The sequence below is a fragment of the Micropterus salmoides genome, unplaced genomic scaffold, assembly GCF_014851395.1.
Source record: "Micropterus salmoides isolate LMB-PRFRI ecotype aquatic unplaced genomic scaffold, ASM1485139v1 Ms_hic_scaffold_292, whole genome shotgun sequence".
Taxonomy (NCBI): domain Eukaryota; kingdom Metazoa; phylum Chordata; class Actinopteri; order Centrarchiformes; family Centrarchidae; genus Micropterus; species Micropterus salmoides.
Window position 1 is genome coordinate 1 of NW_024042173.1, and position 26,484 is coordinate 26,484.

A 26,484-nucleotide genomic window follows, 5' to 3' on the forward strand; every position below is an offset into this window, starting at 1 on the left:
GTTTGGTCTAGACCTGCTCTTTTATGAAAAGCGCAGTTGTTATGATTTGTGCTTTATAAATAAAATTGAATTGAACTGAATTATTATAAGTTTTTGGTCCGTGCTGTGCTGATCCAGTAACGAGCTCGGTGCCTTGGGATCTGCCGAGGAACAACGCTGATCCATCTCAGACTTCTCTTTAATTTTCTCTCTTCATGTCGCTTTTGGGTGTAATTGTGTGTTGATGTTTGTACTTGTGTCTGTGGGGGTTAGTGTATGTCCATGTTTGGTCCTTCCACTTCTCCTTTTCTGTCCCTGTCTCTGCTGCTAACTCATAGTATTGACGTCTTCACCCAAACGCAACCTTTTGCATAATGATTAACCTTTACCCTTATGTTCCTTACCTTGACACGAGTGTCAGGTAATATGGGGGAAAACAGTTTAATGTGACATGAGGTTTTGGTCCTAATAGACCCTCGGCCACAATCCTTCCTGCTTTCCTCAGAGTCCTGGAGTAGTACCCATCATGGAGGGATGGAAGTTTGCAGCCAATCGCCTTCTCTGCGGAGTGGGTGATGGTGTCCAGGAAGCAGAATGACTCCAAAGTGTCGACTGTGGAGTCGCACAGGGTGATGGGGGGGGTGGGGCTGGACATCTTCCTTGAAATCCACTGCCATCTCCACTGTCTTCAGAGTGTTTAGCTCCAGATGGTTCTGGTTGCAACAGGACACCAGATGGTCAATCTCGCACCTGTGTTGAGCCCAATGGGGGTGGTGACACCCACAAACTTCAGAAACATGACGGACTGGTGACAGGAGGTGCAGCTTCCAGCGGTTTGTGTACAGGTAGAAGAGCAGAGGAGAAAGAACACAGCCTTGAGTTGAACCATTACAGACACTCAGAGCCATGTTTTCCCATCTTCACGAGCTGCTTCAGGAAGTCTGTGATCCACCTGCCAATGGACTCAGGCACGCTCACCTGGTAGAGCTTGTCCTGCGGCAGAGCCGGGATGATGGTGTTGAAAGCAGAACTGAAATCCACAACCAGGATCCTGGCAGAGGTTCATGAAGGGTCCAGCTGTAGTGAGGGGCCATGTTTATTGCATCATCAATTTTTTTTAAACAGAGGAGGAACAAATCGGGTTATAAAAATACCCGTGTCCGTGTGGACCAGGCCTAAGTCTGAAAGCTTTCCCACGCTGCATGTTCTCTTATTGTCCATTGTTTCATTTGTTATTGAAGAGTTATTGTTGCTGTTGTTCTGAGCATTTTTAACAAAAGCTTTCAAAAAGTGATGGAGACATTCTGATTCTGACATGTCCCCAGTGAAAATGACACCTATCTTTCAATATCTTTAAATGTCCCGCCCCATCCAGGCTGTGATTACTCGGTTCACAAGTGACACTGACGAGCTACATTCAGCATGCCGCTGCTTGAAAGGCACCCCAGCTTCTCTTCTCCCTCGTCTCTCCCCGCCGACAGAGTTTAGCAGGCAGGTGAGAACTGGAACAGGTGAGCGTCACGTAGCACCCAGAGAACCTGATATGGAGAGGGCACAGGAGAGAGGACCGGCAGCTTGGGAAAATGTCCTGGTACGCCAAAGAGAAAAATGTTGAGGTGCCGATACTGCGTACCTGCGCTTACTGGCCCACATCAAGCCAGTGATCGCTGGTTCTAAAGTCTTTCCCACATGTTGCATTGTCCAAAAAAGTAACTAAAAACCCTAGGTACTGCTGCTTACTGCATTATATTCTGTTATATTTTTTATATGAAATGTCACCTGCCAGCTGAATTTTTTGTTTCCCTTTACATTAAAAAGTCATATCTACTATAAATTGGATCAGAAAATGTCTCCAGAATACAGGAAATTAAGTGTTTAATGTTCCTAAACGCAACGTGTCGTTGGAGCACAGGGCTGGTTGCTGATAATGAGCCTCTGCCATTACAAAACAGCCTTTTGCAGCTACAATAGTCACTTACAACATTAATAATGTCTACACTGCATTTCTGATCAATTTGATGTATTTGTAATTGAAAAAAACTGTTTTTCTTTTGAAAACAAGGAAGTTTCTCAGACCCTAAACCTTTGAACAGTCGTGTGTGTGTGTGTGTGTGTGTGTGTATATATATCCTATATGTATATATATATATATATATACATATAGGATCTCACAAAAGTGAGCACACCCCTCACATATTTGTAAATATTTTATTATATTTCATGTGACAACACTAAAGAAATGACACTTTGCTACAGTGTAAAGTAATGAGTGTACAACTTGTATAACAATGTAAATTTGCTGTCCCCTCAAAATAACACATCACACAGCCATTAATGTCTAAACCGCTGGGGGGGAAGTGAGTACAACCCTAACTGATGGATGGAATTTTCAATTGACCACTAACTCTGAACGCTTTCCCACATGTTCCACAAGAATACGGCTTCTCACCTGTGTGGGTTCTCATATGTTTTTTAAAAGCTGAAGTGTCACTGAATCTTGTCCTGCAGGTCTCACAAAGTTACAGCTTCTCACCAGTGTGGGTTTTCATATGGACTTTCAAGATATTCCACCAGCTAAAAGATTCCCCACATGTTTTGCAAGAATATGGCTTCTCACCCGTATGGGTTCTCATATGGTTTTTAAATGTTGAAGCGACACGGAATCTTTTACCACAGATATTGCAAAGGTACGGCTTTTCACCTGTGTGGGTTCTCCTATGTGTTCTTAATGTTGAAGTGTCACTGAATCTTATCCCACAGATATTGCAAAGGTACGGCTTTTCACCTGTGTGGGTTCTCCTATGTTTTTTTAATGTTGAACTGTCCTTGAATCTTTTATCACAGATATTGCAAAGGTACGGCTTCTCACCTGTGTGGATTCTCATGTGGACTTTTAAGGCACCACTCTGGCAAAATGATTTCCCACATGTGTTGCAAGAATACGGCTTCTCACCTGTGTGAATTCTCAGGTGTGTCTGAAAATCTGACTTGTACTGGAAACCTTTTCCACATGTGTCACATGTGAAAGAGTTTTTACCTGTGTGAGGATCATGGTGAACCTCTGACATGGTAGACTTGTGTACATTGTTTCTGGGGCTTCTGCTGTTGTGATCTTGATTCTTTTGTTTTGGCTCTGCATCTCTAGTTGATCCTGAGTCTTCATGCTCGCCTCCTTTCTGATCTTGGCTCTCAGCTACATGACAGCTGTGAGAGAGGAGCTGGTGGTCACTTTTCAGTTCTGCTTCACTGTGGTCACTTTCCTCATGAGCAGGACTCAACATAAAGGTGTCAGTCTCCTGCTTCACTACAAGCTGCTCTCCCTCCTGACTGGTCCAGAATTCCTCCTGTTCTTCTTTAACCTGTGGAGGCTGTGGGTCCTCCTGGTCCAGACCGGGGATCCTCTCCTGAATCCAGAGCTGCTGGTCAGCCAGAACCTCTTCCTCCTTACAGACATGTTGCTGTGGGTCCTCCTGGTCCAGACCGGGGATCCTCTCCTGAATCCAGAGCTGCTGGTCAGCCAGAACCTCCTCCTCCTTACAGACATGTTGCTGTGGGAGCTCTGGAGGGACAGAGAACAAAAGGAACAGGCTAACGTTTCTACTGTGAGCTCAGTAAAGTTGGAAATATGTTCACAAATTCAAACTTCTGGGGTCAATAATTCAGAAGAAAACACAAACGTAGCCTCTTTGCTATCATAGTTAAGTAGACAAGGTAATTTTCACAAAAATGATTCGTCCTACAAGCTGCACAAATAACACTGGTCTCTATGTGCAGCGGCTGTGAGACGAGTGTACATGTACAGTCTACAAAGTGCAATGACGAAAATAAATTTTGCAGACATATTCAGTAACTTCACTCTTGTACAATGTAGTCACATTTTGTGTCACATCACACATTCATGATCTCCAGCTGCTTATACAACAACATTTCCACTAAAGAAAATTATAAAGGCAACACTTGAGTTAATCATGAGCTGAACTCAAAGATCTGAGACTTTCTCTATGTACACAAAAGACCTATTTCTCTCAAATATTGTTCACAAATCTGTCAAAATCTGTGTTAGTGAGCACTTCTCCTTTGCCGAGATAATCCATCCACCTCACAGGTGTGGCATATCAAGATGCTGATCAGACAGCATGGGTATTGCACAGGTGTGCCTTAAGCTGGCCACGATAAAAGGCCTTAGGCTGGCCACAATAAAAGGCCACTCCAAAATGTGCAGTTGCATCACACAGCACTCTCTATTGGTAATTAACAACAAGCCTCATCCGGGCAGAAATCGGAATTGTGGGTGAAATGTAAGAAACGTGAGTTGTCTTTTATAAAACTGCTGACAAATAAAGTCACACCAGACAGATACAGGAAAAGAGAGAGCGAGAGAGAGGGAGACAGGTGTAGGTGTGTGCCTGTGTGTCTGATGGGAAAAGCAAGGTGAGCAGATTACTGTATGTGATTAAACACAAAAATAAGTTGGAGAATTAAGCAGAACTTACGTGATATTTAAACAATTTTTGCTTTGTGTTGTTGGTCAAAAGAATAGTAGTAAGTCTTCCCTCTGTGTACACGTATCCTATACAAGTACAATTTTGGCTGTATTATTTGTGTTCCCTTCAAAAATTGCTCAAGTATATCTCAATATGAACATTTGGATGGTTTATTGACGTTTTGCAGTGTTTTGATCAGCAAAACAGTCACCTCCATGATCAGGGGCCTGTACTACAAAGCAGGATTAGAGCTTATTCAGGTAACTTCGGGGTTAATGCTGGGTTTTCAGTACAATGACGGTAGTTCACTTCTTACCAGTAACTTATGCTGAATGGCTAACCTGCTCCGGAGCAGGCTATGTTCCAGATAAGAGATCAACTCTATGAAAATGCCGCCTACTGATCACCATTTGTAGAAAATCCCACAGTGCTTTATGTTTGCTGCGGTGATACGGAGAAACTCTTGTAGGCTAAAGCGATATCATCCTACAGAAACTGATTATCCCTGTGAATCATCATGCAGCTAACGGTGTAGCCTACAAACTACATTCAGAAGCATATATCTAAAAGGACGATACGGAGATAAACAGAGTAATTCGGAACGTATGTCCTGGTTAGCAGTCAATGGGCCTTCCTCATTTCCCAAACTCAGCGTGCCATCTTGAAAGACATCTCAATTCTTAAAATGCACATCGAGGAGGCTTGCTGGAGGATACATCGGCGTATCCTTTGCGAAAGTCTTTTCAGCCGCTGTGATCTTTACAAGAGGCGTGACAAGCAGCTGGACCAATCCATAGCCGGAGCAGGACTCTGCAGTGTTCCTATTTATGGATGTCTATCTGGGCTTCTAATTGTTGCACACGTCTGGTCTATGACCGACAGTCACTCCTGAACATTCGCACCTCTTTTATGGACTTTTATAAGCAGGATGTAGCGCACGTTTTTAATCAAACACACAGAAGCACCACTACGCATACATTGGAATGTATTCGCCAGTGGCCTCCTGTCACTTCACGGAGAAAACACAGAAGGAAACGCGGGAGTCGGGGTGGACGCATCATTAGATTGAAAGCTATTGAAAGACTCAGGATCGATCTAAATCCAAATCATATGTCGTGTTATGGCGGATATGTTGCCTGGCGACCGCGAGCGCTGGCTCATCGGTGGCTTCAATCTATCATTCCCCTGCAATCTTCTCCTGTCCATTTGGTTGGCTTACCTCGGGTTGGCCTATGTCATCGGCAAAACGGCGTGAATCCTGGAAATCTACGTTCTTTGAAGAAAGCCGGAGTTTTCCCCGATGTGATTCATCCGCCTAAAATGGCTCTGATCAACACTCGATCCTTGGTGAACAAAACCTTCCTGCTCAACGACTTCTCCTCTCATAGTTTGGATTTTATGTTCATCACTGAATCCTGGACTAAGGTTGGTGATCTAACCCCTTTTTCGGAGCTAGTTCCAACTGACTGTACCTTTTTTAACTCCCCCCGTCCGAACAGACGAGGGGGGGGGGTCGTGACTATTTTTAAAAACTCATTCTCTGTGCAATGCCGGCCGGTTCCTGTCAGTGCATTTTCTAGTTTTGAAGCTCAGCTACTTCATTTAGACTGAAATGGCCCTATTTTATTAGGGGTGATTTACCGTCCTCCACACTCACTCCAGGACTTCATTCAGCAATTTACAGAATTCATTGGTAATATCACCACAACCTATGACCGTTTTCTATTGGTGGGTGATTTTAATATCCACGTTTGTTGTCAATCTAACACCCTGTCAAAGGATTTCCTCAGCCTGATTGAATCTTTTAATCTAGTCCAGTGGATAAATGATTCCACTCACATTCAGGGTCACATTTTGGACCTTGTTCTTTCATATGGGATGGTAATCAGTGATGTTGTTATATCTGATTTTATCCTTTCTGACCATAAGCCAATATTATTTTCTACATCTCTTCCTTGCATTTCTCATCCCACTAGTGCAGATGTAAGACTGTTTAGGTCCTACTCTCCTCATTTTGGCTCAAATTTTAACGAGCACTTTATGAATTCCTCCTCACATTTGCTTCTGGACTCACCACTATTGGACTTCGATGCCGACCAGCATCTCGGTCTGTTATACTCTACTTGGCTAAATGCCCTAAACGAATCTGCTCCGCTTAAGCCCTTCAAACCTAAACCAAAATCTGAACCATGGCTCAACGTGGATATTCGGCGACTAAGACAAGCTAGCAGAAAGGCTGAGCGCAAATGGAAGAAGGACAAGCTACACATTTCACTTCAGTTATTTAAAGTCAGTCTGTCGACCTACCAGAATGCTGTAAAGTCGGCAAAAGCTACGTACTTCTCTGACATGATTATGGCAAACCACTTTAGACCAAAGGTTTTATTTTCTGTTATAAACTTGGTTTTAAATCCTCCGTAAATACAATGTATGGTGCTTCGGATGAGCTATGTGAAAGTTTCTTGAGATTTTTTTATTGACAAAATATCTAATTTGAGATGCAATGCCAGCCGCTACCACATGGAACACTCTAGTAAGTTGATGAATTCTTTTACCTGGGATGCCTTTGAGCCAATCACCCTGAACCTACTCAAAGAAATTATTGCCAAGATGAAATCTTCGTACTGCTCTCTTGACATCATCTCTCCTAAGTTTCTTAAATTAATTGTTGATTCAGTAGGGCCAGGATTGGTGTCCTTTGTTAATAAGTGCCTCCTTACCGGCTCCATCCCTGCTGCCCTTAAGGAGGCCACTGTCAGTCCGCTACTCAAGAAGCCTTCACTGGATCCTGCCGTGTTAAATAACTTCCGTCCTATCTCTGTATTGCCTTTTGTTTCGAAGGTGTTAGAAAAAGTTGTTTTTGACCAACTCCAGCTCTTTCTAAAATGCAATGATATTTCTGAAAAATTTCAATTTGGTTTTGAATCTGCCCTGTTGAGAGTTTTAAATGACATCTATCGTTCCACGGACACTGGTGACTCTGTGGCTCTTGTTCTTCTGGATCTATCAGCAGCTTTTGATACGATCGACCACTCTATCCTGATATCCAGACTAGAGTATGATGTGGGGCTAAAAGTTATCGTCCTCCAGTGGTTCCAGTCTTATCTCTCGGGTCGTACTTTCAGAGTAAAGTTAGGAAATTGCTCCTCTTCTGTTGCGCATCTAACCTGTGGCCTTCCTCAAGGATCTATTTTAGCGCCTTCTCTTTTCTCCCTATACATGTTACCACTGGGCACCATTCTAAGAAGACATGGGGTATCTTTTCACTGTTATGCAGACGACACTCAAATGTACGTTCCACTCAAGTGAAATGATCCCTCTGCCCTTTCATCATTATTAGGTTGTCTAGATGAAGTAAAATTTTGGCTGGACCAAAATTTTTTCTTTTTAAATGAAAACAAAACAGAGATCATTGTTTTCGGGTCCACTGTTAATCCCCAGGCTGCCACCTTCGACCTAGGCAGACTATCGGCTTTTAGATCTTCAAGTGTACGGAACCTGGGCGTTCTACTGGATGAGTCTTTAAATTTTGATAAACAAATCTCCTCCGTAATAAGCTCTAGTTTTTATCAACTGCGTCTGTTGTCAAAAATCCAACCTTTTCTTAATCCTGAAACTCTTAAGGTGGCTGTTCATGCTTTTATCACCACACGTGTAGATTACTGCAATTCACTTTACTGCGGTATCTCGAAAACTCAAACTGCTCGTCTGCAATTGGTGCAAAATGCCGCCGCAAGATTCCTCTCAAATAGTCGGAAAAGTGACCATATCACCCCAATTCAACCCCTGTTATTTGTGTACAAATCTCTATGCAACCAAGCACCGTGCTACCTATCCGAACTGCTTCAACCATATACTCCATCGAGAAGTCTGAGATCAGGTGAAAAGAATCTGTTATTAGTCCGTCACTGCAGACTTAAAAGCAGAGGGGATCGAGCATTTTCTGTGGTTGGGCCTCGCCTGTGGAACAATTTGCCCACAGAAGTTAGGATAGCCCCTTCTGTGACCTCTTAAGTCACTTTTAAAAACGCACTTGTTTTCTTTGGCCTATAAATAAGGTTGTTTATATATATATATTGTTTTTTTTCTTTTTGTTAATTTTTCTCTCCTTGGAGTATGATGCTGTTTTTTCTATCTAAGTCTGATACTGGCATTTCTGTTTTTTATTGTTATTGTTGACAAGTCTGATACTGCTTTGGCTACTCCTGTTTAAAGCTGTTCTTAACTTTTCTGTACTTTTCTATGCTGTGCTGTTATGCATGGTATTATTGTCTTTTAATTCTGTAGTTCTGTAAAGCACTTTGGTCAGTCAGTGGCTGCTATAAAACGTGCTATATAAATAAAATGAACTTGAACTTCCGGTTATATTTATACGTGGATTAGTTAAGGCTATTAAAAAGAATCAAATGCGTGATCGAACTTTCTGCCCTTCACCGTTTGTGTAGCGCCTCATTAAGCGCTGTTCTAACTGCATTCCTCATTTCACTTTGATCACTGATGTTGTCACTATTGAATGTGATGCAGGATTGTATAAATTAACATTACATAGCGGCTGGATGAAGCGCCTCCCCAGTGACACTGTGCGCATTTACGCACAAGCCACAGCAACATAAATTAATAACAATAAATCTCCCGACAGGATCGGTCAGGATCTGGTGTTGATTCATGTTCTGTGTTCTTCTTCACATTCAAAAGGTCTAACGCCCAGTCCAGGTTCATACAGTGAAACTGTTTGGAGTACAGCAGCAGTCCTCCTGATATCAACCCTGAGCTCCATCAGAGTCTAAACGTGGATTATAGAAGCTGAAAGTTTAATTCTGTTTCCTCTCTCTGTCCTGTCAAGTTTATTACTGCAGGGTTTTTCTGTTTTGTCCCAGGATATTTGCTGTGACCTTACTGCACGGAAGGAAACGTTTAAATGACTGACAGCAGCCTCTCTAATCAGCAAAGGAAATCGTTAAAGAAAACACTCATCAATGTAACACACAAGAAAGAAATCACCTGGAAAGCTACAGGGACCGGTGGAGGTGTGGGTAAAACATCCATGCAGATGCTAGTCTCTAAATCTGAAAAAATAATTAGCTGGTGGGGGGCAGGTGCATGATTTATGCGTATAGGCGTATATATAAGTTCCGTTAATGTCCGAGCCGATCCGTGCATCACACCAATTCAGCTGCTATAATCGTGACAAAACAGCTGCTGAAGTCAAATTATTAGGCTGTAATTTCAACCAGAGCGTTCAGACCTGATCTGTTTCATGTTTTAATAACAGTGCACATGTAGTCTGCATGTTATTCCAACAGTAGAGTCCTGTGATGACAGCTGTAATTGGGGCTCTATGAGATAAATGTTACTGTCACTTTGTAAAGGGACCGAAGATGAAACGCTCACATCATCAGGCTGAGGGCTGAAATTATCTCCTGTTTACAGACAAAAGGCGCACCGCAAAAAAAAAGTGGTTGGCCTAGTCTGCTGTGTGGCCTGGTGAATGATCAGGCTGCTGTAATCTGACTGTTTTCAACAGATGCTATAATGTTTATTAGAACCTCCAGATGTTTCTACGTGTTATAATGTTAACAGACATGTTTCTGGATTGTGAAGAAATGATCTGTAGCCTTTAGTGCCAAAAAAGGCAGGACATCTCCCTATCTGAGGGGTGCCCCCCCCCCCCCCAAAAAAAACCCATCAAATAATATAAACATATATACTTTACAAATACAATATAAATGTAAACAGGGCAATTATAGTGCTTTTTAAGTTTAGTAACATTTTGAGTCACCCCTCTCTTGCCTCACAGTGGTTTGGGCCACTGCCTGCTTTCCCCCTTACAGGAGTCTGGTGGCAGAAAACCAGTTCAAATCCTTCAGTAGTTCCTCCAGTAATGTTAAGTAGGCTGCAGGGCTGTTTTATGCAATTTAAACATTGGATGAACTGATTCTTTTGTCTTTAATACAGATGATGCTGAGTCATTCATAAATTAATCATGACAAAAAGTTGTCATGTGAAGTTGTCAAGTTGTCAAATGATTATTTTTCTATGAGCCCACTCTGTTATAAAAACATTACCTAGCTTATTTGGTAGCTTGTTTAACAGCTTGTTGGACTGGAACTCATCTTCTACAGCTACAGATGCGCAGATTGATCCGCTGGGGACTGAATATAAAATTTTCTGCCGGTGACATTGAATGTTAAAAACACGCTCCACGGCGCCGTGTTTCACGTGTGTGCACACAGGCTAAAACATGTCTTGTGTGTTTGGAAGTTATTCACGAGAGCGAAGAAGACGCAACGCTCACTACATCTGCAGAGAAACACAGAAAGAGACACGGTGGATGTTATAAAGCATGGAGCAGGTAAAGACACAGGAACACAGCTGTTGGTGATTTTCCTTCCAGTGAAAATGTTATTTTATAATCAAGGTTTCATTATGACCATACAATTGAGACCTGTGAGAATAGCTCACATTCATACTGGTGCTGATGGGGATCCTAATAAAAACAGATTTTTCCAATAAATAAAACAATGTTTGTGTATGCTGTCATTAATAGATCTTAGAAAGAACTAAAATCGGAAAAATTAGCATCGGCAGGTCAGACCTTTTAAAAAAAATCATTAACTGGAAACAGCCAGTGAAATATGTAATCTGTGCATCTCTTACTACAGCGATAATCCTGTGTGTGAACCGATATTAGGCTGATACCGTAGATCTACTGTTGTGTTGGGTTTTGCGCATTTTGATGTGAAGTGGCAGATCAGTTGGCTTGCTTCCGTTAAATCTGATTTATACCGTAAAACGTTGAATAATAGCCCGGGCTTTTATTTGCTAAAAATCACTTAATTGACACTGCCTTCAATTTGGACAGGCGTCCATATGGAACAGGACTTTAATTCTTTTTGTAAAAAACTGAAACTACTATGAAACAGTTTATTTATTTCAAACAGAATAATACTTATGCGCTTTTATTTTGAAGGCCGCAACCTCACGACAACAACATGGTGAGAGAAATCAGCTGACAGAGAGCGATGGATTCACATGACAGGATTCACAACTTGGATAAATTTTTATGAAAACCTGTTTTGATGGTTGGACCCATACAGACTAAAGTAAGATAAATAATCAAGGAACGGACACATTCTGGCTTAACGAGCCGTCAAAGTTAACGTGAGTCAGCAGGATGTGCAGAACGATGTGCAGCATGTCCATATTGACATATTGATCATTCCTTTAAACATTAATAGCCTATTTATATTAACGATCTACGCAGCTTAAAAGCAGCTAAAGCGGCGACCCCGCAGGGTTTAAGAGGTTTTATACATCCAAAGAACTTCTATAAAAACCAGTTTAATTAAAGCAGGCGTTTATTTTTTAAAATGTGTCCCCACACCAGGCCAGTAAAGGAGGCAGGCGGCTGTTTGGGACTCGGCTATTAATTGAAGTTTCACGGTATATATAGATAGATAATATACATCCTCTATCCCAGAAGAACCCTAAATTAGAATGTATCCTAGAGGACGCAAGTTATTTAGAATAATATGGCCACGTGGTTAACCTATGAACTTAAGTCATATTTAAACAACTATTGCTTTGTGTTGTTGGCCAGAAAAATAGTAGACTTCTCTCTGTGTACACGTATCCTATAGGCCTACAAGTACAATTCTGGTGGCATTATTCGGGTCCCCCTCAAAAATTGCTCTTGTGAAATTATTAATTTTTTTATTACCCCCCCCCCCCCCCTACTGTGAGATGAGATTTACGCCCATGAATCAAGCCACCACTCAAACTGTCACACCGGCCCTGTGTTTAATATACTACTCCTCTGTTTTGTGTAACTTATATAATGAATGTTTCCTCACCTATCCTGTGTAACTTATATAATGAATGTTTCCTCACCTATCCTGTGTAACTAATATAATGAATGTTTCCTCACCTATCCTGTGTAACTTTATTTCGGGTTTCCAAACGATATCCAGCAGTCTGCGCTGACGATCGATCTCTTTCTCGTACTCGACGATAGTGTTTTTAAAAACTCTGAATATTTCTTCAGCAGCAGCAGTTAGTCGCTCGTTGACAAACTCTCTCAAACTCTCAACTGAACTCATTGTTGCTGAACTACAAATTAAATAATTAGCGGCGCTACAGTAACTTCCAGCGAATTCAAAAGTTGCGACCAACGCCGATGTCACACTATTAAGTTCCGACAGCAGAAGTGCGGGAGCTTTTCGTTCCGCTTTCAAATGATAACCTGAAATTCAAAACTTGTGTTTATTATCAGCAGTGATGGACGAAGTACACAAATCCCGCACTTGAGTACCCTGCAAAATATTATCACACTAAAAATAGAAGCTTCAATTAAAATTTTTACTTGAGTCGAAGTTCAGAAAGTACCTGCTTTTAAAAAGGCCATGTAAGTAGGCTATTAAAAGTAAAAGTAGTTATTCTTTTCAGTGGTTGCTGACATGACAAACAAAATTTAAATTTTTTAATTTCCTACTTGTAAAAATTGTTGGGGAGTTTAATTTAAAAAAAAATCGTATTTTTTAAACTCTCCATATCTTTGTGTTTAAGTAACTAGTAACTGAAGCTGTCAGATAAATGTAGTGAAGTAAAATCTACAATCTTTCTCTCTGAGATGTGGTGGAGTAGAAGTAGAACGTGGCATAGAAGAAAATACTAAAGTAAAGTACAAAAGCCATACGTGTCATTTACAGTGGGGATGCTGGGGACATGTCCACACCAATTTTTTTAAATGTCTGCTTTTGTCCCCACCACTTTTTAATTAAGCAATTGTTAAAAATGTCCTAAAAAAATTCTTGCACTAAAAATGATTATTTGCACAATAAAAAATTGACTGCAATTTAAATATATTTTGAAACAAAAATATGTATTGTCCAAAAAAAGTAACTAAAAAACCCAGGTGTTGCTGTTTACAACATTATATTCAGTTATATTTTGTTATTATGAGTTTTCCAGCTAAATTTTGTTTCCCTTTATATAAAAAAAATATGCACCATAAATTGGAGCAGAAAATGTCTCCAGAACGCAGGAAATTAAGTGTTAAATGCTCCTAATGGACAAAAACTGTTTTTCTTTTGAAAACAAGGAAGTTTCTGAGACCCCAAACTTTTGAACGGTAGTGTACTTATATAAATACATAGACTCACCTGCTGCAGAACTGTGAGGTTATACATCTTTTTTACTGAACTGAAACTGTATGTTTTGTAAGAATATGGCTTCTCATCTGGTGTCTCTGAAAATCTGACATGCATTTAAAACTTTTTCCATTTGTCACATTTGAAGGACTTTAACACATTACAGTGAATCTTAAACATGGTAAAGTTTTGTAAATTTTTAGAGTGACTATTTATTTTGACATGATTTCTGTGGTTTTGGATCTGGGTCTCAATGCTATTCCTTAGATTGTCATTTATCAGAAAAAATATGAGTTAATTGCATTGTATTAATTTATATAGATCCATTTCATAACAAGTTATCTCATTGCACTTTTCAAATAAATCAGGTCTAGACTGTACTCTTTGTAGTATAATCAGATTAATTGCCAAATTTCTGTTACACATACATGCTCAAACACAATATAAACCTATATAAATATAAAGATATCTAAAAATGACATGAAAGCCAGAGTCAGGGGGGGGGCGTGTTGATGAGGCTAGCTGCACACTGGAACAATCTGATTTTGTGGCCAGAGGTTTTGGTCCTGATGGACCGCAGCCTCTTGCCAGAGGAGAGTGTCTGAAACAATCTGTATCCGGGAAGGAGGGGGTCGGCCGCGATCTTTCCTGCTGGCCTCAGAGTCCTGGAGGCGTACAGGTCCTGAAGTGATGGAAGACTGCAGTCAATCACCTTCTCAGCAGAGCTAATGATACGCCGCTGCTGGCTCTTGTCCCTGGCAGTGGCAGCAGCGTACTAGATGTGATGGAGGTGGTGAGGATGGACTCAATGATGGCGTGGTCGAAATGCACCATCGTTAGTTTACTGTGGGTGAAACAGTCATACTATGATCAGGGTGAGATGGCAGGAAAACTCCCGGCTTGGAGGCTTAAAAAAACAAACAAAAAAAACCACAGGACTAGTAGGGATATTAATTCTACTTGTACTTGACAATACAGAGAATTTAGTGTATCCAAAATGTATAAATGATGCTTTTGCAGAATATTATGAAAATTTATATAAATCCCAATATCCAGATAATATGGATAAACAGGATCAGTTTCTGGACCAACTTCAATTCCCAACTGTGTCAGAGGAAACTAAAAATTATCTAGATGGAAAACTGAGCATTCAAGAACTTAAGGAGGCACTCACCCATATGAATACAGGCAAAGCCCCTGGCCCTGATGGCCTGCCTATTGAGCTTTATAAGAGATTCAGATAAATTACCTCATCTACTTGAAATGTATAATGAGTCCTAGAAGGGCATTCTACCCCCATCCTTAAGATTGGCAGCATTTCACTTCTGTTAAAACCAGGTAAAGCTCCGACAGATATGGGCTGATAAAGGCCTATATCCTTGATGTCATGTGACACCAAAATACTATGCAAGGTTCTAGCTCGGAGGATTGAATCACATATTCCTAACTTAATTTTGAACGACCAAAATGGATTTGTTCTCGGCCGCCAAGCTTTTCACAATACCCGCCGATTATTGAATACATTATATGAAAAACAATTTGCCATGTATCAAGCCTTTTTGTCATTAGATGCCAAAAAGGCGTTTGACAGAATGGTGTTATCTTTTGGGGACACTCAAAAGATTTGGCTTGGGAGAAAAATATTTGAAATGGATTCAATTACCATATACAGAGCCCATAGCCAAAGTTGTAACAAACAGCCAGTTATTGAGATCTTTTAGCCTATATAGATCGACCAGACAAGGATATCCATTATCGCCCCTTCTTGTTTGCTGTCAAGCCACCTGCTATGGCAATATGTAATTCTCCTGATATTACAGGTATTCAAATCAGAAGAACAGAACATCACTTGTCTCTTCTTGCAGATGACGTTGCTTTGTTTTTAACTGATCTAGGGAGGTCTGTCCAGGCTGTTGACCAAATTCTGAAGATGTTTGGTAAATTCTCAGGGTATAAAATTAACCAAAAGAAAACCTCCCTGTTAATGCTGAACAAAAATAACCCTACAATACAAAGCCACAACACGAATACAAAAATCCACAACACGAATACAAAAAGCCACAGCACGAATACAAAAAGCCACAACACGAATACAAAAAGCCACAACACGAATACAAAAAGCCACAACACGAATACAAAAAGCCACAGCACGAATACAAAAAGCCACAACACGAATACAAAAAGCCACAACACGAATACAAAAAGCCACAACACGAATACAAAAAGCCCCAACACGAATACAAAAAGCCCCAACACGAATACAAAAAGCCACAACACGAATACAAAAAGCCCCAACACGAATACAAAAAGCCACAACACGAATACAAAAAGCCACAACACGAATACAAAAAGCCACAGCACGAATACAAAAAGCCACAACACGAATACAAAAGCCACAACACGAATACAAAAAGCCACAACACGAATACAAAAAGCCACAACACGAATACAAAAAGCCACAACACGAATACAAAAAGCCACAGCACGAATACAAAAAGCCACAACACGAATACAAAAGCCACAACACGAATACAAAAAGCCACAACACGAATACAAAAGCCACAACACGAATACAAAAAGCCCCAACACGAATACAAAAGCCACAACACGAATACAAAAGCCACAACACGAATACAAAAAGCCACAACACGAATACAAAAAGCCTCAACACAAAAGAACAGTCCTTATTATGTGACTTTCTTCCGCATAATAGGGTCTGCGAAGAACTTTTTGCCCGTTTGATGAATAAGTAATACATTGTTCTGGTCAAATAAAATACAGCAGGATATTTGTGTGAATTAAACAGCTGTCTACGCAGATTTGCTTCAGAAATAGACTTAAAATGTGCAAAACAAATGCAAGTCTATGGTTACCACTGACATGACTTTATACATTTCATTCATATCATACTTTAATGCCATCTCCTTACTACAGTTGTACTGGTGCATACACAGACCCATACAGTATATTTGCAACATAGGTCTAATCATGGAACGCACACAGGGGCTTCCTTTCTTCTTAACTTTTATCTATCCAATCTCCTACACACCTGGGACTCATCCAAGCAATCAAGCCCCACTGCATTTAAACCCCGGTCCTGCTCTCCAGTCTTCGCTAGGTCTGTCCCCTTTTGTGCTTCTCTTTCTATGGCGAATATTTTATTTTTGTACATCTTTGCTTTGTTTTTTTAATGTGGACAGCTGGCAAACCCAGAGGTGATGAACAGTTGAGATGAATTGAAATATTGTCATACAGTGGACCATCAGTGACACAACAATGTTATAAACACAAAAACACGACTAGTTAAAATGTGGAATATGTTCTTTAGCCTCTTGAGTCACCAGGATAGGTGAGCTAAATTGTTTTCTAAGCAGCAAAACAAAGGTTTTCAAGGTTTTCACGTGTGTGCACATTAGGAATTTCTCAGTTATTATGTCAGCTCTCTATTTTATTGAAACAATGGGAATCAGTGGCTCATACAATGTTATCACAGGAAATATCATAGGACACAGAGGCAGTATCTCAATGAGACGTATTGGTGTTTCACTTCCCATCCACTTGAATGCACTCACCAGTATAATTCTAGTAAAGCATTCTGGTGAGGTGAGTCATACACACCAACAACAATAGCACATTTCTCAGCTCCTTTGGTGCATTCAAATATGAATCCTACTGGGGTTCCCGTTCGGTTATTCTTAGTGCTGACGTATGTCATTTTGTCTTCAAAAGCAACACTAATTGGCACAAAGCAGCGCTTCTTTGAGGCGCTTGAGAAGTGTGGTTTGATGTGTGAACTGGCTTTAAATAAAAACAGTGGCACTGAGCTGGTGATTAACACAATATGGCCATTCAGAAGCCAGCATCAGCTGATTTTATTTAGTGTTTATTTGACCCTGCTGCAGGTTAAAAACTAATTAACTAATTAGGAAACTCACTTGCACAGTGCATTTTTGACACTAGACATCAATGACATAAAATAAGCTGTTACAGAATATTGTGTAATTAGAAATAAATTCCCTTTCTGACTTTACAACAGATTCTTGTACAAACATTCAGCCAAAGAAAGCTTATGAAAGGATATTCTAACAGCAGTCAACCGCACCTTGGCTGTTCTAAAGTAAAAACCATACAAAAACAAAAGGCAAAAAACTCAATCACACATAAACACACATGCACACTCCAATCCCCAAATCCCTGTACAGTGTTGGTTTCCCCTCCACTCCTGCCTTCAGTTCTTCAACAGATCACCCCTGACTTGTAGAATGATTTATGATTTTTACAGTTTGTATGGAAAAGGGTATCACTATTGGCAATGTGTGATGACTGAGGAAGACTAATCATGCGTCCTGGGAAAATGATGTAAAATGTAATCACTAAAATGCAATCATTTTATCACAGAATTACCAAACACCAAAATTGTTAATGTCATTACAAATATCACAATATTTTATGAAAAGATTCAAACCTTTCTCCCTCCACATTGACCCAGATTCCTTGATATTTTAGCCTAGATTAATTAAACGGAAGTGTGCTGCCACCTATTGGTCACATACAGTACTTACAGTATAAGCTGATACACTATTTACATTTGAAATGTTTGAATGTGTCCATTATAATAATTTCCAATGCATGCAAAAGTGCTGCAGTATAAGATAGAAATAATATTTCACAAAACAACGCCAAACCCAACAAGACCTGGGATTCCCGATGAATTACATTAATCCAGTAATCATCAGTAATAATAAACCTACCTGTTTCCATTTGATGCTTCGCGGCTCAGGGCGTCTAACGGCAGGATGAGAGGCTACTACACCACTGCCCCACCTCAAAAGTTATTCCCCTCTGTTCATCATCATGCCTCCACTCGTTGATACAGGCGCCATGGCATCGAACATGCTGAGCCCGAAGCTCTGTGTGGAGCCAGGACACACGTGCTGTTGTTGGCAAAGGAGGGATGGCTAGTTCTTTCATTGCTGCTGGTTGTTTCTCAGACATTGTGTTTGCAAAACGTCTGAAGCCGAGCTGAACATATGGAGCTTGGCGGAGTGAGGAGGGGGGCTGCGCATTAGAATAAAATTCACACTAAGGAGGGGAGAATAATTCCAGTAATTTTATGTTGCTTATCATGCAAATATAACTTTTAGGTTGCATGTAACTCTATTACACTGTTAGGGTTATCAAACTGCTTCAGGTGCATTACCACCTCCTTCTGGACTGGAAAAGGTCAGATCCTGATTTACAGGTAGCTGAGAGAAACACAAGATGGATTTGTGTTCAGATTTGTGATCTGACCAACAGAGACACATATGTGGAGTGTACCAAGTGTAAATGAAAAAAAACCACAGGTATGATGATTTTTTACAAACGTTTCCTGCTCCTCCTCTCCTCTGCAGGTGCTTTAACCTGCGCAACAGCCTTGCGCACATCCGGAAAAACACAACCCCACGTGTTGGTGTAGCTGACCTCATGGGAAGTTTTAGCTGCGTCAAGCGCAGAGAAACGATTGTCACCGGAATACAAGAGTTGTGCCTTCCAAATAAAATGCACGCATGCTTTGGGATGGTAAGAAAAGTTCACAAAGGTAAAATTGTTACGCATACGACCATAAAAACATCTCAAGTTAGCTACTTTAGACCAAAACAAAGCACTTAATGCAATGGTTTAACAGAAATTAATTATATAGTTTATTTTTTACTAACTTAGTCATTTACAGTCTGACATGACATCACATAAGCATATTTTGTCCTTTGGTCAAATGACTAATGACTAATGCATTTATTAATGTAGGATAGTGGAAATTAGGACAAAATAAAACATTTTACACAAATGTCCCTTGGCATGTTAAAAAATAAATGTGTGTGAGTGCACATAAAGGAAATTTGACAGTAGTTTTACATTGTTCTCACCGGACAACAAGCTGAACAAAGCATTTATATATAGACACAGAAACAAACCATTTATTAAAATACGCTCATGAGCGTCTACACTGCCGGAATCTTACACATTATACATCTCTTACTTATATATTACCTCTTATTTTGAAGGTTGACAGCGGAAGTAGTTTGGTTCAAGTCGGTTCAGCTCACACCGGGTCCGGAGTTTCAGGAGCTAAGCCTAGATCGCAGTGCGGGTCCAGCAGCATCACAAACAGGTATTCATTTTATGAAAGTAATCTTTACCGGGCCCAGGTGTGTTTACGGAACCGGGTGTTCGGGTTTCTGGGCTCGCGGCTGTTGAACTTGCCTCGTGCCCGCTGTCAGCTCTGGTTAGCTCGTTAGCTAACTTAGTTAGCACAATTTATCATTTCTTTTATTTTACTTTGTCCCGTGCTGTTATTTTACTTACCTGTCTGCTTTTTTTCTGACATACGTTAGTTTTGCAAGGAATCAGAGAAAACAAGCTAACGTTACTTTTCATGTCACATTCAGTAAAGTAAGTTATTTCACACTTTATTGACAGTAAGTGAGGAAACGTTCACGTATTTTTAGGGTTTGACGGTGCATTAATTCATTAAATGGATCAGTAAAGATCGCCTCCCTTTAACTTGTAGATATTTCCATGATTTAGTTGTTTGTTATCTTTGGTTAACGATATTTAACATAAGGTTCTGTACATTTTAATATAGCATTAATTAAACCACAGTAGTGCATGATGTCTTGTTATTTCTTGCTACAACAGCGCAGTGGATTAGGGGCCACATCAAGCAGCGTGAACCAATCAAATGTTTTGGTGTCATGTGTTATCTGACAGCCTGCCTTCATGATTTAAAACATGTGCACATTTCAGATGGACGACAAACTATCAGAGGAGGATGGACAGACGTTACAAGTGCCCAAAGAGGAGGAGATGGAGGTCACCGTGTCAACACAACTAGAAAATCTCATCGTCACCTCTGACGAGGCAGACGCAGCATCAAATACACCAACGCAGGCAGAGGGAACGGGAGATGTTCTTACAGCAGCCGCAGCGCTTCCTTTAGACGTTGTGTGTAAGAAAGAGGACTGTGACGACGACGATTCAGAGGATTCAGACAGGTATTTTCTACACGCAACACACAGCGATTTGACAAATAGCATGTTAATGGTGCCCAAACAGGCTGGTTACTGATGTCTTACACCAATAAAAGCTCTAAAAGCAGGAAGCACTGTGCGGATGGGAACAAGTGACTGACTCTGATGCTCTTCCTCTCCTGTCCTCAGTGACAGTTCTTCCTCTTCCTCCTCCTCTTCCTCTTCTTCCTCATCCTCCTCTTCTCCCTCTGCCCTCGTGTTCGGGGATGATGACGACGACGAGGGTTTCAGCCAACCAGCGCCCATCAAAACCAGAGATGAAATTCTGCTCGAGGTCAGTCTGCGAGTGTGTGCGTGAAAAGCCACATGGAGGGGAAAAAGACGCAAGTGATAGACTGTTAATTTGAGTTTGTTACTTTTGCGTTGCCAAAATGCTGGATGGATAAACTAATTGACGAGGAGACAAGCCTGAGTTGTGTTAGGTGAGGGATTCCCTACAAGGTAAACGTAAACATTACCACAGTCGAGCGCTGGCAGGGACCTGGCGGGCTTTAACGGCGGAAATACGGCAGCGGGTGCTGTATTTGGATCGCAAGTGCCCAACACCTGTATCTTTTTCTTGAGTTGAGAGGTGATCCAAATAAAATCTAACTGCTTTTGCGGCGTCTCTACAAGGGAGTCGCTGTGTGAGCCGCTATCTTGGTCTGTTGTTTTGCCTTCCAGGTCAACGCGCATGTCACGTGACTGAAAACTATGGATTGAATTTTTGCTTTAGATTCCGTCTGTGTAAGTGTACCTATGATAAAAATGACAGACCTCTACATGCTTTGTAAGTAGGAAAACCTGCAAATACTTGTTCTCCCCACTGTATTAAATGACAAATACATTTACCTTGAACCTTGGGCGGTCGCACTCTGGACACACTCAGTATATATGAAGAAGGTATTGAGGATTTATAATGGATGAAGCTATATAGTAGGTAAAAGTAAACCCAAACCAGCTCATGCAGGTAATTTAAAAAGGACTCATTTTGTATAAGAATTGTCTCCATAAAGACGACACCTGCTCTTGCTTGGGTCATTGCATCATTGTTTGTTGGGAGTCCCAGTGACTTGCTTTCTGGGAAACACTGGGAACGCCTTCAGCTAAAAGCAGACGCATGTTCAGTCTTCGTGGTTATGGTCTGAACAATTGCCACGCACTGCCGCAGGATGCAGGGGCATCTTACTGGACATCTTTTCGCGCACTTTTTCTGTCGTCTGTTGTAAACCCTACGACCAAATGTAACCTGTCATGATGTTTGTGTGTAGGAGCTGCCAGCGGTGGAGGAGGTGTGTGTCCTTACCAGAAGATGCAGAACTGCAGCCTGTAGGAACAGTCTCCAGTATTATACAGCAACTTGGTAAATATACACACACTCGAGTTAAACTCAAACTTTTACTATGTGACTTCTAAAGAACTGGAAAAGGCAGCTCTTCTCAGTTAGAGAATACAATAAGTGGAGGCTTTTAATGTGTGTTTTGTCGGCTATGTCTTTAACCACTCTCTCTGTCTGTCTGCAGTCATCATCCAGTCTCTGAAAGACACGCCCCCTCTGAATGATGACAGCATCATCTTTAGATCTGATAGGCTGGCTCTGGGCAAGGTGGGCCTCCTCTGTCTACTCTTGTTTAGTGCGTGAAAAGTGTTTTATGTGATCTGTTTTGAGTCGTGCTTCTTTCCACGTGATAATGAATGATCTGTTGGTTGTGTTTCAGGTGTTTGAGGTGTTTGGTCCAGTGTCCAGTCCGCTCTATATTTTGCGTTTTAACTCTGTGGACCAGATAAGCAGCAAGGGGCTGACAGAGGGAGTGACAGTTTATTATGCACCAGCCATTAAAGAGTACACAGGATACATTCTCACGCAACAACTCAAACTGTAAGTACATACACACAAGTTTATATAGAGCACAGTAAAGTTAGACAAATATACTGATTGGTTAGTGGTAGCCAGGCAGTGGCAGTATTTGTGCTACACGTATTTCAAATACAACATAGGATTTTGTTATTTTTGATGGGGTTGATGAAAATGGCTTCATATTTTGTATAAATACTAAAGTGTTTTTGTATTTTGTAGTTTTAAAAATACGGTAAAATAATTTGTGAGAAGTTTTTAAGTGATGACTTCATTCAAATGCTGCGTCTGATTGGTGCCTACTCAGTAATTTGCCCAGACGGGTTGAGATCAGGACAGAAAACTGATCCAGACCAAAGAAGGTCAAGGTGAGAAATGTGTAGCTCACCAGCTTTTTATATTTTTTAGCATAAATTGCTACAATTGTTCACATTTCCTGATTTGGTGGCCAAGACTAAACCATTTACTAATTTACGTAATGTCCTAGCTAACTATTTGACCTGAGGAGCGGCTCTCACAGTCAACGTTAGCACGTTACTTTCAGCCTGTTTACGTTTTCATCGGTTGTGCTAGAAAAAACAATAAAGCATTTCAGAGAAGTTGTACAACGTTACAACGGCATGGAAGTCTTATTTTCATTAACAACGTTGTGCTGCAACACCATTAAACAGCAGGTTGTCAACCCGTCCACCACTCGTGTTGGTTGTAGCTCAGATGACGCAGAGTAGGCTCTTCATTACCAAACACCAAGTAACTAAAGTAGGTTAAAATTAGGAGTCATTAGCAAACATTAAACTGTTGGTTACTTTAATAACAACCTTCCTCTGGGTCATCTCAGTATGATGGGAATATATCCGTTAACTGGTTGCCTGTCAGATTTATGGCATGACTCATTAGGCAGAGAAAATCTGTTGATCTCAAACATTGTCCACTTAATCAGCTGCGTCAGCGTACTGGTGAAATGATAGATCAAATAGACCGATAACATCCTTCCACAGCAGCCACACTGGCACGGCTGCCTGCAGGTGAATGTTTGTGTTTATCGGGCGATTGTTTCACCAGATGTTGCAATTGCAAGTCTACGGCCGATTAATTGGTCTGTCACTGCTCTGTCACTATTATTTATTTTATTTGTTAAGCAGTAGTCATATTCACCAAACCTAACTAGTATGTCACAGTGAATGCCGTGCCCAAGACGTTTGAGTTCTTTTAGCATAGTGGTGGTTTTGTTTGAACAACCTGTCTGTACAGTGACTGGAGTTGTCATACGACCCAGAAGCAGCCATTTGTGCTCAAGCAGACCAAGGAGCTTATCTGCTGCCATCCTTTCCTCTAAGCTTGTGAAAGCATCGTCTGTTCAGCAAGTTTCTGCGTGATGTAACCTTAAAAAATTAATGAATTTGGTGAGAATTTGTGAGAAGGATGCTTCCTGCAAAGCTCGTAAGATGCTGTAATTGAAGAGATGTGTGCTTTCCCGGTGTTAGAAGATGGAAGCTAAAATAGATTTTTACTTTTGATTGATGAATGCATGTACAACATCATCTTATGAAGCTAAGATGATTCCTGTCTCTTGTGCATATATTGGCTTGCTGTTAAATTGTGTTGCTATATAATGAGAACAGTACAGTGATAATTGTCCTTGTCCTTCAGTTTAAAGGGATCTGATGCATCCTGGAAGAACGACCAAGAACCACCAGTGGAGGTGAGCACATACACAGAAATGTTTATTTCATTATACAGTGGTGTTTAAAGTTGGTGCCTCCTGGTAACCCTTTCAGTAGTTCATGTTATGGTTCGTGTTTATACAAACTGCTTTCTGCGTGTTTTATATCTCAGCTAAAGATAAAAACAAGTAAATGTGAAGTAAGTGATGGTTGTAGCTGAAAATATTTAGCACTCAACTCATTTTGTAAACTTTTCCAACAGTTTCCACTGTGCTCAAAAAGACTGGTGTGATTTCTTTATTGTTATGAGGGAGCCGCACTCATTCTCTCTGTCCAATCCCAGGCTTTAGATTATAGTGATGACGAGAAAGAGCAGCAAGCTAAGAGGAAAGTGAAAAACTCCAAAAAGAAGAGGGACAATAACGGCACAGGTATGTGCACACGCGAACAGGAAATATATTCTGAATGAAAAGAATCCTTGACGTGTTTGGATGTTTGTTGAAGTCGTTACCATCTGACAGAAGTCTAAATTTGGATGTCATGAACGTTCTAGTAGAATATGACAGACATGTCTTACCTTTTATTCCTACTTTCCTTCATCTGTTTTTCCCCTCCAGATAATCCCGCCCACATTACCCAGAACACCTTGCCGCCGCAGCAGGAGCGTGACGTCAGGAATTTCCCACCAAGACAAGCAGGGGCTCCATTCAGGCACCAGAGCCCGAGGAATAAACCCCCAATGTTCAGACACACACACACTCCACCCAGACACGCACCCCCACCACCTAGACACACCTATGTCCCTCCCATGTACCTCCCCCCGTGCCCTTACCCCAGCACTTCAACCTTTTCCCCCACCCAACTTTCCGCTCTACCCGCCTCCTCCACCTTCTTTCTTTAACCCGTCTTCTCTTCTCTTTCCTTCTGGCCACCAAACTCTATCCCCTTCTCTGACCTCCCTCCTCCCCCACCACCTCCTCCTCCACCTCCTCCTCCACCTCAGTGATGCCCCCGCACCCCTGCACATGTACACTCACCAGAGAGTTCCTGCTGGTGAGTCGATGTTTGGTTTTGTTAGAAGAATATATCATCTGTTTGTAGACTGTCATCAATCATGTGTATACATTTATCAATCAATCAATTATTAGGATAAACCATCATTGGTCGTGATGGAGCCACGTGATGTGCTGTGACTAACCACATACTGCAGTCTCCTTTATTTTTAAATATATTTGTTTTCCTACAGCTACATGCATTTGATAAATCTTCAGGTGATGAAAATGGTATTGATATTTGTCATATTTTAAGTAAATGTGACTGTTTTTTAGACACAGCTGTCAAATGCCACACACATGGACTGAAACACCGGAGAAGTAACGGGCTGCCATTCGTTGTGAAGTGAACCTTGAACCGCTCAAGACCCAAGAGGCACTCAACGGCACAACGTAATGCAAGCCAGTCACGCTGGTTTTGCTTTTCTCATTTCGGTTTGGTGTCGTCATTTGACAGCTAAGTTGACCGACAGGATATTTATGGAAAGCGTGATGAATTGTTTTACCTTTTTATGTTTTTGGTAAAACTCCACTTGATGGCAGAATTGTGTGCATTCTAAGCACAGTATGAGAGTAAATCTAATTAAATCCACTTGTTGTGCATCACAGTGGACTTAGTTCTTCTGGCCAAATATATGTGAGAGACTCGTATATACACAACGGACATTTGGCTTATTATTGATTATGTGAGAAATAAAATGTCAATAGTTGGCACTGAATTTTATTTTTGTATTTATAACAATATTTTGTGTAGACTTATTGTCTATACACAAAATAGTTATATGGAAAACATACTACTATATTCAGAGTTCTACACTCAGGCTTCATTCCTTCAAATGTATCCCAGTGTGTTCTGGTCCTGTCTTACCTCTAAGTTCCTGTTGCCTTCATACAGTTATGTCTGCAAAGAATGGAAGAGCAATATGATGATTTTAAGGTTTGAAAAAAAAGATTATGGAAAACTTATGTTTTCCATAATAATGGATCTGTTCAGTCAAGATTCAGATACACCTACATGTTGTAGACCTTTAAAGACTTCATGTGCTCTGGCATTTGTTTAAAATAATGAATTGGTGTAAAAGTGATGGGATTCTTGGACTGAAGGCTGATTCCCACACAAATACTTGTTGTTTTTTGTTTTTTTACTGGCTAGAAATGAGCTCTGACAAGTCATTGTCACTCATGATAGTGTATTTGTACCTGAATGCTTTGTAAATGTCAACGCCATTTGAATCTGCGTCACTGGAGAATA

The 26,484-nt window shown here is 40.8% G+C and overlaps 2 protein-coding genes and 1 long non-coding RNA gene across 3 annotated transcripts; 2 read left to right on the forward strand and 1 right to left on the reverse strand.

Annotated features, from left to right (window-relative positions):
* Positions 1 to 2,207: 2,207 nt before the first annotated feature.
* Positions 2,208 to 12,650, reverse strand: LOC119882118 (zinc finger protein 135-like). Its single transcript, XM_038692134.1, has 2 exons — positions 12,391 to 12,650; positions 2,208 to 3,538 (listed from the first exon to the last, which is right to left on the reverse strand). The coding sequence occupies exons 1-2, from the start codon at positions 12,560 to 12,562 to the stop codon at positions 2,499 to 2,501; spliced, it is 1,212 nt and encodes a 403-aa protein (XP_038548062.1). The 5' UTR covers positions 12,563 to 12,650; the 3' UTR covers positions 2,208 to 2,498.
* A 7,007-nt stretch (positions 12,651 to 19,657) lies between these two features.
* LOC119882116 (H/ACA ribonucleoprotein complex non-core subunit NAF1-like) lies at positions 19,658 to 25,191 on the forward strand. Its single transcript, XM_038692132.1, is given in 12 exon segments — positions 19,658 to 19,763; positions 20,399 to 20,646; positions 20,812 to 20,956; positions 21,933 to 21,955; positions 21,957 to 22,024; positions 22,185 to 22,267; positions 22,380 to 22,540; positions 24,167 to 24,218; positions 24,524 to 24,611; positions 24,798 to 25,026; positions 25,028 to 25,088; positions 25,091 to 25,191. Coding segments are annotated over 11 exon segments (1,254 nt in total). The 5' UTR covers positions 19,658 to 19,763; the 3' UTR covers positions 25,187 to 25,191.
* A 4-nt stretch (positions 25,192 to 25,195) lies between these two features.
* Positions 25,196 to 25,941, forward strand: LOC119882117. Its single transcript, XR_005440462.1, has 2 exons — positions 25,196 to 25,233; positions 25,509 to 25,941. It is a non-coding gene; the product is annotated as an uncharacterized LOC119882117 (long non-coding RNA).
* Positions 25,942 to 26,484: the final 543 nt, after the last annotated feature.